At 40.3% G+C, this 16,412-nt stretch overlaps 1 protein-coding gene across 1 annotated transcript; it reads left to right on the top strand.

The window, feature by feature from the left end:
* Positions 1-11,065: 11,065 nt before the first annotated feature.
* On the top strand, positions 11,066-12,074 carry LOC103696718 (Pathogenesis-related thaumatin superfamily protein). The gene has a single exon (XM_008778421.6). It carries the CDS (start codon positions 11,120-11,122, stop codon positions 11,888-11,890), a length of 771 nt encoding a protein of 256 aa, XP_008776643.4. The 5' UTR covers positions 11,066-11,119; the 3' UTR covers positions 11,891-12,074.
* The last annotated feature ends 4,338 nt before the right edge of the window (positions 12,075-16,412 follow it).

Here is a 16,412-nt window from a genome sequence, read left to right as displayed (position 1 = left end):
GGCCCGTACCTGGCCCCACCGCTTCTGATTTTTTTGTGTTGGGTTCAGTTGGGCCGGGCCGACCGGCCTGGAGGACAAACCTGGTTCCACTAAACAGCACCGGCCCTATTTTTTTTCATAAATATTCTTGTAAATATTATTTTTTTATAAATATCCTTTCTAATTTATATTTACATATATATCTTCCTCAAACACTTGTTTTGTTATTTTATCCCATTTTTATCCTTATTTTTGCATATATACCTACACCATCTAATATGGTTAAAAATTAACGGTTTCAAATTAAAATAACTAAAATATCTAGAATGGATAGATGTGCAAAAAAAAATATTTATAAGGCGATCGCAATGAAAGATAAAAAGTAATTTCAAAGTTTTATTTTATTTTTAATTAAAATAAATATGATTGTTATTAACGGTGTTAGAAGAACCGTTATATTATGGGCATTTGTGTAAAAATAGTATTTTATGAGTTACATAAATAAATATAAATTGTAAAAGAATATTCATGTAAATTGAATGTTTAGAAGAATATTTATGAAAAAAAATATGGTAATATATTTTAACTATAGGATTGAATTATAATTAGAAATTTGACAAAAAGTTTATAAATTAAAAGTTGTAAATGTTTGCCGCATTTCTACATGAAGCAATACTTTTTGAATCCAAGTCCCTGGAGTTTTCTTATATAAACCAAGTGAGCTAAAAGCTAAAGAAATTATCATATATAACAATAACCAAGTTTGAGCGGGCAAATTATCAACATGACATGTGTGGACTTAAAATTAAATCACTGATTGTGAAAAATGTGGAACAAGCCAGCTAACCATTCACTGCATATTTGGGTTTAAGTAAAGTACTTTCTGTTTCTGGCAAGAAAATAAAACAGACTTTGAAGAAAAATTAGATTCCTCCCAAACCACAATTTGAATAGCTCTTGGACTAAACAACTCTTTTCATAAGGGAGGGGTGAAAAATAAATATTGCCTTATTTCTTTTCCTTCGTGCAACTTGTAATCTATTTCTTGTTTTCTTAAGATTTAAGCCTTTTGATGATGTAATTGATTATATGAAACAATTGCAAATGAGATAACTTGATAGACGACAAATTCCAAACAAATTAAGGCTAATCGTCTGGAGACTTTACAAGTGCAAGGGGGATCGATGTATAAGTGACTCAACTTGCAGAAATAGTTTGGCTAACCTCCTACTGTCTTCTAATTGGTTGTTTGGCCATCCCCGACCCTTAGGGGTCTTAAAGGTCAACTTTGATGGGTCAATGAAATTCCATTGCAGATGCTGGTTTTATCATCAGAGACTAATCGGGTAAGGTGATTCACGTTGCTTCCAAGTCTTTAAGTGATGTCTCTGCACCAAACAAAAAGCAGCATGTGAAGGACCGAGTGGATCGGTCTATATCTATGAAGCCTCTAAGGTGTGGGTTGAGGAAGATTCACTTACCACAGTTCAATGGCAGTTTAATTGGTCTCTATAGGCATCGAAAGCTACATATTTTTTTCGAGAGGGTAACCAATTAGCTGATTGGTTAGCTAATGTTGGTGTATCTACAAAAGCTTGCATGGGGGACAGTATTCTTCCAACTCAGTTAGCATATTTGATAGCTCCTGAGGCTAATGGCCGCAGCTTTATCGCAAAATGCTGGCCTCCTGGCTCTAATCGAAAAGAAGCCCAAACCACCGTTCTCCTTAGGGTTGTAGTTATGCTGTCCCATGCTATAAGTTGAAGTTTCCTCTTATCCCCAGAATTGCCCAATAAAAATGATTTGTATCTTAATTCCAATTTGTCCAAAATCCTCAAGGGTACAACGCAATAAGATGACATGGAGATAAGAATGCAATATAGCAAAGACTATAGCATTGCAGCTCTACTAGCGAAGGACAATACTTCGTTGAGATTCATTGCCAAGTTCTAATTTTATTAGGATTTATGTTTAGTTGGTCATTAGTTTTAATGACGTTATGATTCTATTTCTAGTTTTATTCTACTTAGTTATTCTTTCTATAATAGTTATTCTTAGCTTTTAATGGAGATCAAGTTTTATCTTTTAGTAAATATTGGTTTTTAAATTTAAGTATAAGTCAAACATCATATCCATATGGTACTTTATTTAAAAGGACATTTGGTGTCTCCTTTAGTGTGGCGTGAGAAGAGAGAGAAGGAGAGAGTGTGAGTCGTCCTTTTGGTGAAGAGTGAGAGAGAGCAAGTTTTCTTCCAGTTTCTTTTTTTTGTTTTTTGTTTAGTGTTTGTTCTAGATCTTAGGTTGACACAGTCGATCTACTCCGTATAGCATGGCATTTTACATACTCTCCATTCCTGGCTATTTAGCTTGTTGTGCACCTTTTCAAATATGAAATTAGAGTGAGAAGATCATGAGATGGTGGATGGATTTTCTTGACAAGACCAAACTCCCATTTCAGTGGTAATTCTTCTACAACTACTGATGTCAAATTGAACAGCCTATGATAGAGTAGACTACAATATGCAGGATTTTAAAATACTTTTAGAGTCTATTTGGATATTTCTATAGGATTGTGCAGAAAATTATATGAAAATCCAGTTCGTTAGCCCATCTATCTTATATTATCTAAGAGCCTATCCAGACTCAGTCCAGATTCTAGCATTTGTACTGCAGAAAGAAAGAAAAAATATTTTTTTGGATAAAATTCTGGCTAGGTGAAGTTTGGTTGATGCATGACTATACTTTAATGGAAAAAATATTTTTTTGGACAAAATTCTGGCTAGGTGAAGTTTGGTTGATGCATAACTATACTTCAATGGATAGCTGGGTCCATAAATCCTACAAGATATTCATTCCAGTTCTATAAAAATAGCCAAAGACATCTCTAGTAATTAATTAATTTTCTAATAAAGTTGGAGAAAGTGCCTCACTTCCTCCATTTTCTTCGGCCCAATTCTATAAAAATAGCCAAAGAGATCTCTAGTAATTAATTAATTTTTTAATAAAGTTGGAGAAAGTGCCTCACTTTCTCTATTTTCCTCGGTCTAATTCTATAGAAATAGCTAAAGAGATCTCAGGTAATTAATTAATTTTCTTATAAAGTTGGAGAAAGTGCCTACTTCCTCCATTTTCCTCAAAATACATGGAATTTCTGCAAATTGACTTGCTGACCCGAAGCTGTAATCTAGAATAAATTGTTTAAAACATAAGCAATCCTCCTTACTAGTTTGATGGACTTTACTGGTAACAAACACTCATCAACAAACAAAATATGGGAAACCTTGGGTCCAGTGGGAATAGTCTGATGAACTTCAATTGCCATTCCCCTACAGTCTTATTAAGAGTCATTAAAGAGAAATGGTGACAGGGGACACCCCTGTCTAGGTCCCATTAAAGAATCAAATCAACTTGTTGGGTTACCATTCATGTATGCATCCAGTGATCCGAGAAATAAATCCATGAGAAGCCAAGCTTGTGAAGTGCCTGCCAAAGATAATTCCAATATACCCATCCTGTCATTGAGTCCTTTTCATGTCAACTTTCACTACCATTAAAGCTTTTGATTTAGGAGCCTCGAGCCAAGCAAGTATTGTTTGATATGTTAATACCCTGAACAAATGCTCCTTAGCTCCCAGAAATTAGTTTGTGTAATAAAGGTTTCAATCTAATAACCAGGACTTCAGCCATTACCATATAGGTTGGACTCAAAATACTAATTGCCCTGCAATCTTTGGCACCCAAAGGACTACTTTTCTTTGGAATCAAAGTAATGATGGTTGCATCCCAATCTTAGGCATATAGCTGTCCTTGAAAGGTCCTGGACTACATCTATCATATCATTTCTTATGACAGGCCAAAATATTTCTGAAAAAAAAAAGGATTGAAAGCCATCAAATCCATGGGCATCCTCCAGTGCCATGCCTGTCACTGTGTTTTCTATTTCATCTAAGCTAACAGCATACGCTAGAATTTCATTCTCCACTTCATTGACCTTACATGGGGTTCCATCGCCTGCATCAAACCATTTTCTTCATTTGTCATCATTCGCAGTTAAAACTTTCTATCCACGAATTGAAGTTTTATTATTTCTTCCTCTTATAACATGGTATAAAAAGGATGTGCTACAATCTTCCTCTCTGTAACGTACCTAAAAAATGTCTATAGAACGGAAGATTTAAAGACTGTCTTTAGAAGAAAGAAAGTCCAAATCCTGTCTTTTCCTTTTGTGATAAGAACTTTTAAAAAAAAAACATCAAACAAGACCATTCAAGCCTCAAAAATCTACAAGGATAAAGAATTGAACTAATAATAATTTTTTTTTTAAAAAAATAAACTAGGGATCACTTGTAATCAATGCTCAGTTCACTGATTCGGTGTGGAAATCTGTGATTGGATTCGACCGATACCAAGAACATAAACCGAGCAGTATTCATGGAAACGCGGTCTCAAATTCATGTGCACCAAAACGGAAGTTAGCTGTCTTTCCTTTTCGTTTCATATCTCCACCTTCCTTTCACATACCCCGAATTAAAGGCACCGCGTAATGAGATACAGAAAATATTCGCCCAATGATATTGAGATATTAATACTCGAAGTTTCCGTGATTCCTCGCTTCCGCCTCTCCAATATAAATCTCTTATACCCGGCCTCTCCTCCTCCCCAAGTCCTCTCTCTCTCTCTCTCTCTCTCTCTCTCTCTCTCTCTCTTTTTCAAGATGCCGTCTTTCATTCATGGTCTCTTCGTGGTGGTTATGGCGGTAGGATTACTTGCCGGAACTAGTGTCTCGCATTCTTGTCCTTCGCCGTCCCCGTCGCCGTCAACTCCTTCGCCGTCCCCTTCGCCGTCAACTCCTTCGCCGTCCCCGTCGCGGTCAACTCCTCCTCCCTCCCCGTCGCCGTCAACTCCTTCGCCGCCCCCGTCGCCGTCAACTCCATCGACGCCCCCGTCGCCGACCGCGACACCACCGTCGATCGCTGCACCACCGTCGGAGCCTCCGGCGTCGGATGTCAGTGCGGCCGTTCTGCAGTCCGCTCCGGTCTTCGCGCTGCTCGGAATCCTTGCCAGTTCTTTCTTCTTCTACTATTAATTGATGGATGCATCGTCGCACTCTCTTTCTTTAGCCATCTTCATGGTCGTGCGGCTTGTGCCATTTCTGGTTGTCCAGCTTTCATGCTTTTCTTCGTTTAGTTCTTGATATCTCTTCTCTGGTATAAACGCGAGATTGGTTATATTTGATTATTGAATATTTGATCAATAATGGTACAATTATTTGTTCTTCTTACGTACCTCTATTTTCTACACGGCATTCAAAAAAAAGAAAAGAAAAAAAGAAAAAAAAACTATTTACAGTTTAGTAGTAGTTGCATTGGTGCCTATGCCTTTCTTGGTGGATCTCTGAAGACTCCGCTTGTTCTACTTTGTGATGGAAGTGAGAAATCGTTCTACTTTCAGAGTTCTCTGATAACAATTAAATTGGATGAGTTTGAAAAATCAAGAAAAAACGACATCGTCTTGCAATACTTTCGCATCTTCCCTGCAGTGTACCTCGCAAGCAAACTTTAGCGATCAAATCTTGAGGCTCAACAAAGGAAGTCCAGGTTCGAATCCTGGGAATTGCTTAAAAACAACACTAATATGCTTGATCATCTGGCACAATTAAACATGAAAAGCTTGTTCGAAGGCCAGTTATATTATTCATCGAATTATAATTAAGGTTGGAGAGAGAGAATTAGTTGTGAGAGTGAAAACGTCCATAACCTACACTCATTGGAACACCAGTATTATTTGGGTTAGAGAGAGAGGATGGAGTTGAAAGGCTAGATAGCCTCAATCCACTGTTTGATCCAAAAAAAACAAAAAATAAAAAAAAATGGATGAAAAAAAAGATAATTGTCCATACACCAATTTATACCCTCCCAATAAGGATGGATGAAGCATGTGAATGGTGGATTTTTGCATTAACAAAATTACTTTTTATTAATTTTTTGACAAAAGATAAGCAACCCATATGCCATCTTTTTTATTAAAGGATAATTTAGTAAAAATATCACATAAATATGATTCATCCTCTCTTTCATTCTTCCCAAAATGAATAGAGAAGGAATCTTCGTCCATCCTTTTATATTGCACCAAAACACACCGAAGGATAGATAGAAGATCCATCCATCCTTCCTCCAATTAACTATGGCCCTTGTTCTTTCCTTCGTGTAGGCTTCTAACAAACGCTAGAATTTGGGTTAGAATTTTGGTGGGCTCTTTACAAGATACATGCTAGGCAGAATATTCTTGCAGGAATATCCAAACAAGCCTTTAAGGATTGAACTTTCTCATTAAGGTTAATTATTCCCTCCATGCAACAAAACAAGGTTTATGATCTGGGAGGATTAAGAAAGGGAAAAGAATTGAGAAGTTAGGGCTGCTTTGTGTCCATCAGAAATTAAGCCTGCCCTTCCTTCATGCTTCGTATTGGAACCCAGGCGGTCTAGTATCTCCCCAGGAAAACCCGGCATGCAAAGGTAATACGCCACACAGCTCTCATGACAAAATTAATCGTACACATCCGAATTTGAAACCGCGTTCTTCGGCAAAGCGAAGGTCTGATCCCTAAAGCTAGTAACCAAACCTAATCACGTAAACAAAGCCTAAGATAGGAAAGAAGAGCGCTTTAATTGGTAACGTAGAGCCGTGAATCGTGTAATGACCTGCTCGCTTACTAATGCGGACATGCGTAGGTCCAAGCCTGCATGGGACTTACCGATAGTGTCATGGTGCAACCGGCTCGGTCACCAATCACAATCCTAACTTAGAGAAACTTCTATGATATCATTCAGCCTCGGGTCCCGCTAATTAGGTTAACCTATTCCTAAATCAGCCCTCCAAGCTGTCACGTATCAAAAGTTGCTACAACTTAGCAGAGAAGCTTTCTCACAATTTTACAACTCACCATCTCGTTCTTTAATTAGTTCTACGTTTATTGGCAACATCACCGACTTTCTTTCATCCCTATTGGTACCACCTAAACGAGAAAGCCGTGTCAAGAAACGATAAAACTCTTCAGTTTTGGAATAAATATTTCTTTCGTTAATTTGATCTCGGCGAGAAAATTGCTTACCAAAACTAATCTCGGCGAGAATAAAGCAGGCACCTCCTCCTCCCTACTATATAAACCCTGAACCCCCTCGCTTTCTTTCACTTCTATTCCAACCGCCTTTCTTTCTCTCTCTCACTCTCTCTCTCGCAGTGGCCATGTCGATCTCGTGCAATACTCTCCTCATGGTGGTTTTGATGGCGGTAGCATTACTCGCGGGAACAGCTGCGTCGAACTCACCGGCGCCAGCCCCTTACCACCCCAAGCATCCTCCAGCTCCGTCTCCGTCACCTTCTGCGGTTCCACCGTCAGGCAACGTTTCTCCCCCGGTTTCTCCTCCATCCCCGGCGGCGTCTCCATCATCCCCTCCCGGAGCTAGCAGCGCTGCTTCGGCTGTGGTATCGGTGCCTGCTGTCCTCGCCGGTGTTGTGGCCGCTGGTTTCTTCTTCTTGATTTAGGAGATCAAATAAATGAAGATTATTAGTTCTTCCCCACCAGCCCCAACCATTGTTCGTATGTTGGTGAATTAATTAAGTTTTATTAGTATTTCATCCTGCGGACCTTATGGTTTGGACTTTGGTGCTTTAGATTTATTTGTTGGGGACTGCTTAGTAATAATCCATTCATATTATTATATGTTTGTTCCTTCACTTTTTTGCATGATTTATTTGCTGTCTAGGACTTTAGCTTTATGTTGATATGAAAAGTAAGCTGTTGATTTGTTTTATCCCTAGTTTTTATTTGATTTAACGAGATCTAATGAATTTTGCATGCCTGATTTTTCCATGAGTAGTTGATTAGCGATCTACAGTGCTCAAAAAGTTTCTTTGGAATGGTTTGAGGTGTGGGCTTGGAACTTTGCTTATAAATGAAACACTGTTGATTGGAAACCCCTGGCGTCCGCATCGACCGTTTGAGTGTTGAGGCAGACTTTCCGATACGTGTTCATGTGCATGATCACTTTTTCATGGAGCCTTTTGACAACGTTTTACGTAAACAAATTGAAGTTTTCTAGGCATCACGCATGCAGCTGGTGGAAACAAAGTGTTATCATTTTGCTTTCGATGAAAACCCCTCGTGGTCTTCCATTAAAGTTTTACTTCTTCGCAGGAATTTTTACGCGCATGAACAATTATTGGTACCTCTAGTTGGATGGTTAGGAGCAGTTTCCTGTTTTCTCCATCATTTGTGTCTCCGTTTGTCCTCGTAATTACTGTAGGACGTCAATTATTTGATGCATACATCAGTTATTTATTAAGATAACTCTACTTTTTCCCTTTTTCGCTTGGTAGAAATTTTGGCAGTCGGAAGCTTTTGAGTTGATTTGATCAAATTTATGGTTGGATATGAATCTTTGTATGTACGATTTTTTTAGTTTTTCGCCAAAATTAATCTTCAATTTACTGTCCGGTGGGGTCCATGTTTAAATCTTATTCCTTAAAAAGGTTGGCCGATACCAGTTTATAACATTATTTAAGTTTACTTAAGCAAAAGCATTGCTTGAGTTTATGCTGATTTGTTCCCAATTAATTGCATCTCTTTGTGACTATTTTTATAAAAGGAGTGGATCCATTGATAGTATATGATAGAAAAAATATTGGATATCTTGACCTCGGCCTTAACCGATCTTTTTGACCTTGGTATTAATCAAGACGAACAACCTCATGAAAACCGAGGTGCCAATCGGCTTGGTCTAATAAAGACTAATAGCTTGGTATCAATGCATGATCAACGTAATTACCGATAATTTTTATGCTGTTAACATACAGCCGCTCATTACCTTACAATTAAAATACGTCACACCAAATTAGAAAATGAGGATCCTTAAGTAGTCTCATTTTGGAAATTTTTTTCTATATTTTTTTTTTCTTATATATATTATTGCTCTATTATTTTGACTTATATTTGGTAGGTGGGACGAGTCCCACCCCGTCCTCGGCATGCTTTTTATTTTATTTTATTTTATTTTAAATAAATCGGTTACTCACATGGCAGTATAGCCAGCTAGATCATTAATAAGAAGATTATATAAAATAGAAAAAAAAGTCTATTAGAATCATAGAAAATTTTTCGAAAGATGAATAGCAAGTAAGACGATTTAATCTGGAACTCGATTTATCTTTCGTGTCACTGAGAAATGGATGTTCTGGGGCCTCCCGCTCTTTCTTTCGTAATTGTCCAATAAATGCAGCTTTTCTTCGGACGATACAGTGAACTTCTAGTACATATCTCGCGAAGCATGCATTAAATGACATGGTAGAACTTGGGTTTACTGCTGAGAGCTCATCGTAAATAGGAAGTGACACCAACACCATGAGTGTAAAAATCAGGGAGCAGACACCTCCCAGTCAGCAAGCGCGTGAAGATAAAAACGAAGGCCACTCTTTCTTTTTTCTTTCTTTTTTTTTTATTTATGGCAGTGGAGGAATCTATCCCCGCGGCGCGTCCTTATCCTCTGCTGGTGCTCACGCGGACATGTCTTTCGTGCGAACCTTCCCATCAAAAAAAAAACTTTTGCTTCCTTCGCTTTATGAGTTGGGTCCGCAGCTTTCGTACCTTTAGTTGTTTTTTTTATGGCCATGTCCTCGACTTCTCGATTCTTCTGCATTTAATTAAATCCAAAAGACTATCCGTTGGGACACCGGTGCAACACCATAATTTTGTCAAGAATATATGCACTGTGCGGCCGATATCAGTGAGTAAATTAGATGAAGCCTGAAACGTTGCAAAATGGAGTTTCAAAGTTTTGAGCAGCTAGCTCTCTAGGGAGACTCCACTCCCGTGAACGACTAGATACAAAAATAGGTTGTCATAGTAATTGATGTGGGGTCGGAACCCCGACACCAGCCCACATACCGGCCGAGCAGGGAAAGCATCTGCGTCCCTCACGAGGTATTGTCCGCTCTGGGATTGCCGCTTCGGGTCTGCGGGAGGTCGCCCAGGGCCGGAGCCCAATGACAGTTCCAATGACAGTCCCGAGCCCTGACGGCGCGGGGGTCCGCGGAGGTTGCCCCCTACCCTCACGGTTTTGTCCTATAAAAGGCGCCTCGTCTGAACGAGAGAGTGCTGGAGCAGCTCAGCTCGGTAGAGCAAGGTATTGTCCGCTTTGGGGATCGGGGTCGAGGTCGCCCAGGGCCGTAGCCCAATGACAGTCGCCCAGGGCCGTAGCCCGTTCCAGTAATGGTTATCCATTACTTTGCGAGACTTGTAATCTGATTAAAAAAATAAATTTTTTTATGCAGTACATGTATATCAAGAGATGAACAGTATGACAAGTTGGATCGTTTCTTATGTTCCTCGACATTTCAGAAAGTATATTTGGATGAGTATCATTTTTTTTTTTAATATATTTGACAGGTAATACTTACATTCTAATAATTTAGATGCCGTTTTCACGCGAAAAAAAAAAAGTTTGATATCAATTAAGCACGCTTTCTAGGAGTTTTGAAGTCACGTTCTTTACTAATTAAATCATTTTTCTGGCAACTAGCATAAGGACACATGATAAGAGATCGAATTTTTTTTTATACCCAGCGTCTTGCGCACGTTGCTTTCATTTCAAAATTTAAAATTCAAAATTACATGTCGACGTACGACAATCTGAACATCTTAGTGATGAACGATGACCATTAATGCCCATTTCCTCTGGCATCCACTGTTCAAATACGGATACCCAGCAATGCCCCAAACAATGTGCATGCTTAGCCACTGGAAAACGACGAAAACCTAAATAAAGAAAACAAAGGGAAGTAGCACCCCTTTTTCAAAAGAAAACCAAAGCATCAAACTGCCTCAAAATACGAGCCCCAGACGCCGCATTCTTCCCCCTCTTCATTCGCCCAGAAGAAAACCCACTGCCACTGTAACACGATAAACACACTGAAAGATACGACAGTCGGCCACGTAGACAGTCAAAACCACGTTTAAATGGGCCGCCGGAACACCGCACTGCACACCTTCCCAAGAGCCCAGAAGCTCCTCGAAACGCCTATAAATCCTCCCATTAGCCCCCCCATCTCTCTACCCACCAACCCCACCAACCAGGTCGCAGCCATGGCTGCTTCTTCTAGCTTTACGTTCTTCTCATTAACCTTCTACTCCTTGTTCTTGATTTTCGTGGTCCAGCAGGTGGCGGCCCAGTACCCGGCGATGATGTTGACCGTGGTCAACAACTGTCCCTTCACGGTGTGGCCGGCCATCCAGCCCAACTCTGGCCACGACCTCCTCGAGAAGGGAGGCTTCGCCCTCCCGACTCTGACCCACCGGTCCTTTCAGGCCCCGACCCACCACTGGTCCGGCCGCATCTGGGCCCGGACCGGCTGCACCTTCTCCGGCGGCCGCTTCTCCTGCAGCACCGGTGACTGCGGCGGCCGTCTCGAGTGCGGTGGCCTCGGCGGCGCCGTCCCCGCCACCCTTGCCCAGATCACCCTCCACCACGGCGGCCGCCGCGACCTCACCTCCTACGGCGTCAGCCTCGTCGACGGCTTCAACGTGGGCATGACCGTCACCCCGCACGAGGGCAAGGGCCAGTGTCCCGTCGTCGGATGCCGCGCCAACCTCCTCGCCACGTGTCCCGACGTGCTCCAGGTGCGGGCCCCGGCGGGGGGGGCTGTGATTGGGTGCAAGAGCGGTTGCCAGGCCTTCGGTACCGACGAGCTGTGCTGCCGGAACAAGTTCAACGACCCTCGCACGTGCCGGGCGTCGACGTACTCGGAGTTCTTCAAGCACGCGTGCCCGGCCACCTTTACGTACGCTCACGACAGCCCTTCCCTCACCCATGACTGCGCATCTCCGAAAGAACTTAAGGTCATCTTCTGTCACTGATCCTGAATCCTGCTTCCACTACATCTCTATGTTGTTAGGAACTTGTTGCTCTTTAACGTTCTAGTAGTCTATATGTTGTTATGTTCTTCTGCTAAGGTTAAGGTGTGGATGAAGTTGATGTAATGGCCGGCTATGGTTGTATGGTAATTTGGTTTGGTTAAAAGAAGATGTATTTAACTTTGAACTTCTAGAGAAGAAGTGGTTTGATTTGGGAATGGGGAACTCAAGACGCCCATGCTTTCTGTAGGAAAGCCTGGCTTTCCCAGTGCTTGGAGGGGAAAGGTGGCGTGTCGTCTGTTCTGTTGTGGGGCAGGCTTTGTTGGTTTTCTTCATGGGGAGCGGTGCAAAGCGGAGCTGGCGGAACGGTGGTACGCCGCTTGGAAAAAAGAGAGATGTTGCGTGGCGCGCAGCAAAAAGCTTTTTTAAAAAAGTTGTTTAGACGAAAAAACTAAAAGTAGAAAAAAAAATATTTTACTTGAACCAAAAATAATTTGTTAGAAGTACCGTAACTTTTTTTTAAAAAAAAAGGTTGTTTAGACGAAAATATGGAAGGGCTCGAAACAACTAAAAGTTAAAAAAAAAAAAAAAGCACGGAAAAGTTAAAGGCAGAGGATTCGGGAATACGTTTCTTTTACTTAATTGTTTTGCTAAAAAGCTTCCACTTATTCAGACCAAACAGTAGAAGTTCGTGGGCTTTTTTAAATTAGGGTGCCGAAGGGTTCGCTGCCGTGAAGGTTGTACGTCAGACCCAGAGGGCGGCAACGTCTCTCTTCGTGTAAACGTTGTGGAAAAAGGGGCCCACATTTCGGTGGGACCCAATGATTGTGCTCGGGACTGATGTACGGTTTTTTTTTCGAAAAATTTAGCGTCTTTTTAAAAAATTTTAGGGAAGGCTACGGGAACGGCTTCCTAAACTACGCTTCCTTGGCTTTAAAAGTTTCAAAAAAGGATGTTTCAAATTTGCAAGCCCGGATATCATATGACCGTCAGCACAAAATTGTATTATTATCAAACTTCTTTCCCATCAAAAAAGGATCCGGTGTTGGAATCGTTCGTTGTACAGTGCTGTTAGAAATTTTTGTATGTAAAGATCTTAAAGTGCTCCAATTTTTTTTTATTTATCTACTGTATCGATCTCAAACCATCCATGTAATCGGGATCACTTGTCCATCTACCAAAATCTTAAAGTGCAAAGATCTTAAAGCAACGATGATCTAAATTATTCATCCACTTGCATAAGTCTTAAAGTCATCCTATTGTTGTTTCAAATTATTCGTCTTTTTGCGTAGATCTTAAGGTGACCAATAGATGATTAGAATTATTCATTCAACTGTATAGATTATAAAACTTAAATTATTCATCCATCTGCATGGATCTTAATGCTAGATGAGTGATTCGAATTTTTACGAATCGAAAGATGGGAGAGGGCTTCTCCTCCACTTAGGCCACCACTAGGGCCACCCTGTCCCTCGACGAAAGGCTCCAGTTATCAGAGATCCCAATGCTGCCAACGGAGACGAGATAGCGGGGGCTGCGGATGGTTCGAGCTTGAGATATTAGGGTTTGGTAGGGTGAGAATGGATCAAAGTGGCCATAAAGGTCAAAGCTAGGTTGTGTGGGAGATCATCAGGTCGGAATTCGGAGTCGGAGATTGAGAGATTAGAAGAAATTGGAGGGAATTAGGGTTTGGGCAAGTAGAAAGCTATGGACTTTATGGAGAAAAGAGAGATTTGCCACAAACGGGGGAATGATGCATCGGTACTCCTAATGCTGCTATGAGATGTTCACTGGTCTTGATAAATATGCTCTCCATCGACCGTTGGCAAACGTGGAGAAAGAGGAAGAAGAGGCGATTCAAGGAGAAGAAAGGGATGATATATGCATAGATCTCTAAGTATCGGTGGATAATCCAGATATTCATCCGCTCACATAGATCTCAAAATGATCAATAGATGTTCGGGATTATTCATCCACTACACAGATCTTGAAGCAATTCATATATTCATTCGTGTGCACAAATCTCTAAGCAATAAATGGATAATTCGACTATTCATCCACTTGCATAGCTCTCAAAGCAATCGGTAGATGATCAAGATTATTCGTCCATCTATACAATTTGAAAACTTCAAACATCTGTTTGAAACTTATTAAAGCCGAGAGAGTATCTTTCAAATTGGCCCAAAGTTGAGGTGTTCTTGTAATTTTTCCAAAATTTTACATGGTATCCGCACTCAAGCCCAGCCTGTCTCAGGACCTTGATAAATTGGATTTCAATCATGCTTAATCCAACCTAGCTAGAACTGTCATGAGTCAAAATTATATCTCCGGACATGACCTGATCCGATTACCTAACTTACAGGGCTTGGGTTTAAAACCATGAACAGAAAGAATAAACCAAGTTGGTTCCGAATCATGTTCGTCCTGACCTAGTTATATCATTTGCACTAAGCCCAGGAGGTATTATTAGATATATATGACCAGTTACAACAAGGAAGTGCATTAAGTGGACACCCATAGCCTTGCGTTCCTATGTGCTCTAATATATAACTCACCGCGTGACTGGAGATCTCAATTCTGGAAGAGAGAATCCATTCAAAACCGCACTCGTGATTGCAATTCTGCGTGCTTCCAATTAGTGCTGGTTAAAGTCTTTGGCCAATTAACTTGCTGTAGTTACGGATATCCAGGGTCAGGTGAACGCACATTCTTGTGCCGACTAGGTTTTTCTCATCTGTCCTTAGGTGAATAGTGTAGCTGATTGGATTGCTTTCTACGTAGCTAAGCATTATGAAGACATCAGATAGGAGACTTATGATGCCCTCTCATTCTAGTTTCAGGATATTTGTTTTTTAATTTTATTGAGTATATCCATACTAGAATTTTATGATCCATCCAATCTGAGAAAATTTTTTTGTAACAACCATGCCCTTTTAGGCTGGGTTCTTCAGTGGGTTATAAGTCCGGCCCGCCTTGTGGCACCAACACTTCATTTATGGGCTGATAGTGGAAGACATGCCCAGCCCGGTAACCATGGGGCCGAAGCCTATTCAGTGAATCACAAAGGTGGCGCGCTTCCTTTTTAAGTCCTGGGGGATTTAGACAATGAGACATGTTAGTAAAATAGCTGCCTTTTTCAAAAGAGTATTGTAACTTATCTGAAACCAAGTTGAGCATGAATCCTTTGCAAAGTCAAAGGGCTATCATATAAAACGGCTTTAAGCATTATTTATGGTGTGTTGCTATCTTACATGTTCATCTCCTGATAGCGGCTATATAGTACTCTGCGGTGCATTTCGTGCACTTCTGAAGATCGTAGGGCAACCAAGTTTCAAAAAACATAAATAATAGTATTTCTGAAATCAAAGAAGGCAATTATCATTGTTATCTTTTTCTCCGAGAATGCATTACTTGTATATATCTCTACAACGATTTGAACTAAACTCTCATGTGGGCTGCATTAATCTAGTTCTTTATCAATTATCATACTCCCAAGACTGATAAACGCACCTCCAATTTGGAAGATGTAATTCCTTGGTACCATATAGAGAAATAATCATAGTGAGAAGAAGAACACTTACATCCAAGAACAATGATGTCATATGATTTCATATCTAGGAATACTTGCTCATTTCATGAATGATCGGTTATCCTGGAATCATGCACCACTATAATCAACGTATCATTACATTGAATACTCATAATTATTTGGAATATTACTTTGGACTTGATTTGTCCCGATCAAACCTAAGTTGGCTATACTACCTCCTTGATCATATGCCCATCGTCTTGCATCATGAACATTATTGATAAGGATGGCAATGCTTAACCGTTCAACTTATTTAATTTATTTCAACCTATTGTGAGTCAAAGTAGATTATCTATTTAATAAAATAGTCAGATTTGGATCTAAGTTTTTGACATGTTTAATTAACCGTTCGAATTTGGATAGACCGGCTTGATCTATCATATATCCAATCCAACTCCAACCATATTCAATCTGACCCGATTGCCGTATGCCGCTGGCATCTAGGGCTCGTTTGGTTCGCGGGAAAAGAAGGGGGGAAAGTGTGGTCAACGGGAAAGTAATGAGATGGCTCTTATTTGGTTGGAGTTTTCAAAGGAGAGAGACAGGAAAGTTGTATTCCCGTGGAAATATGATTTTCACATTTCATGGGAAAGTCTTTTCCATTAGAAACTTTCCTATGAGACGGGAATCACTCTATTTTTACTTTTTCCCAAAAAGATCCTTCAGCATTAAAGAAGCATTAAAGAGGCATTAAAGACCTAATTTTTATTAAGGGCATAATAGAAATTATACATAACTTTTCCAGAAAAATGGATGGCCAACCAAACATAAGCACTTTGGAAATTTGTCACTTTTCCATGGTCAATCAAACATGCCAAAAGTACTTTCCTAGGCATTCTCTTTCTAAGAATTTGTTTTCCAGGAATTATATTTCTAGAAGAAAAAATGCTTTCCGCGAACCAAACAAGCCCCTCGACTTTAAGGAGGACTCGGTGG

The sequence above is a fragment of the Phoenix dactylifera genome, chromosome 14 (assembly GCF_051530095.1).
Source record: "Phoenix dactylifera cultivar Ajwa chromosome 14, Ajwa_hap1_PhDact_Kaust_v1.1, whole genome shotgun sequence".
NCBI classification, from domain to species: domain Eukaryota; kingdom Viridiplantae; phylum Streptophyta; class Magnoliopsida; order Arecales; family Arecaceae; genus Phoenix; species Phoenix dactylifera.
The sequence above is the reverse complement of the archived record's forward strand: the minus strand, read 5'-3'. Positions and strand labels throughout refer to the sequence as shown.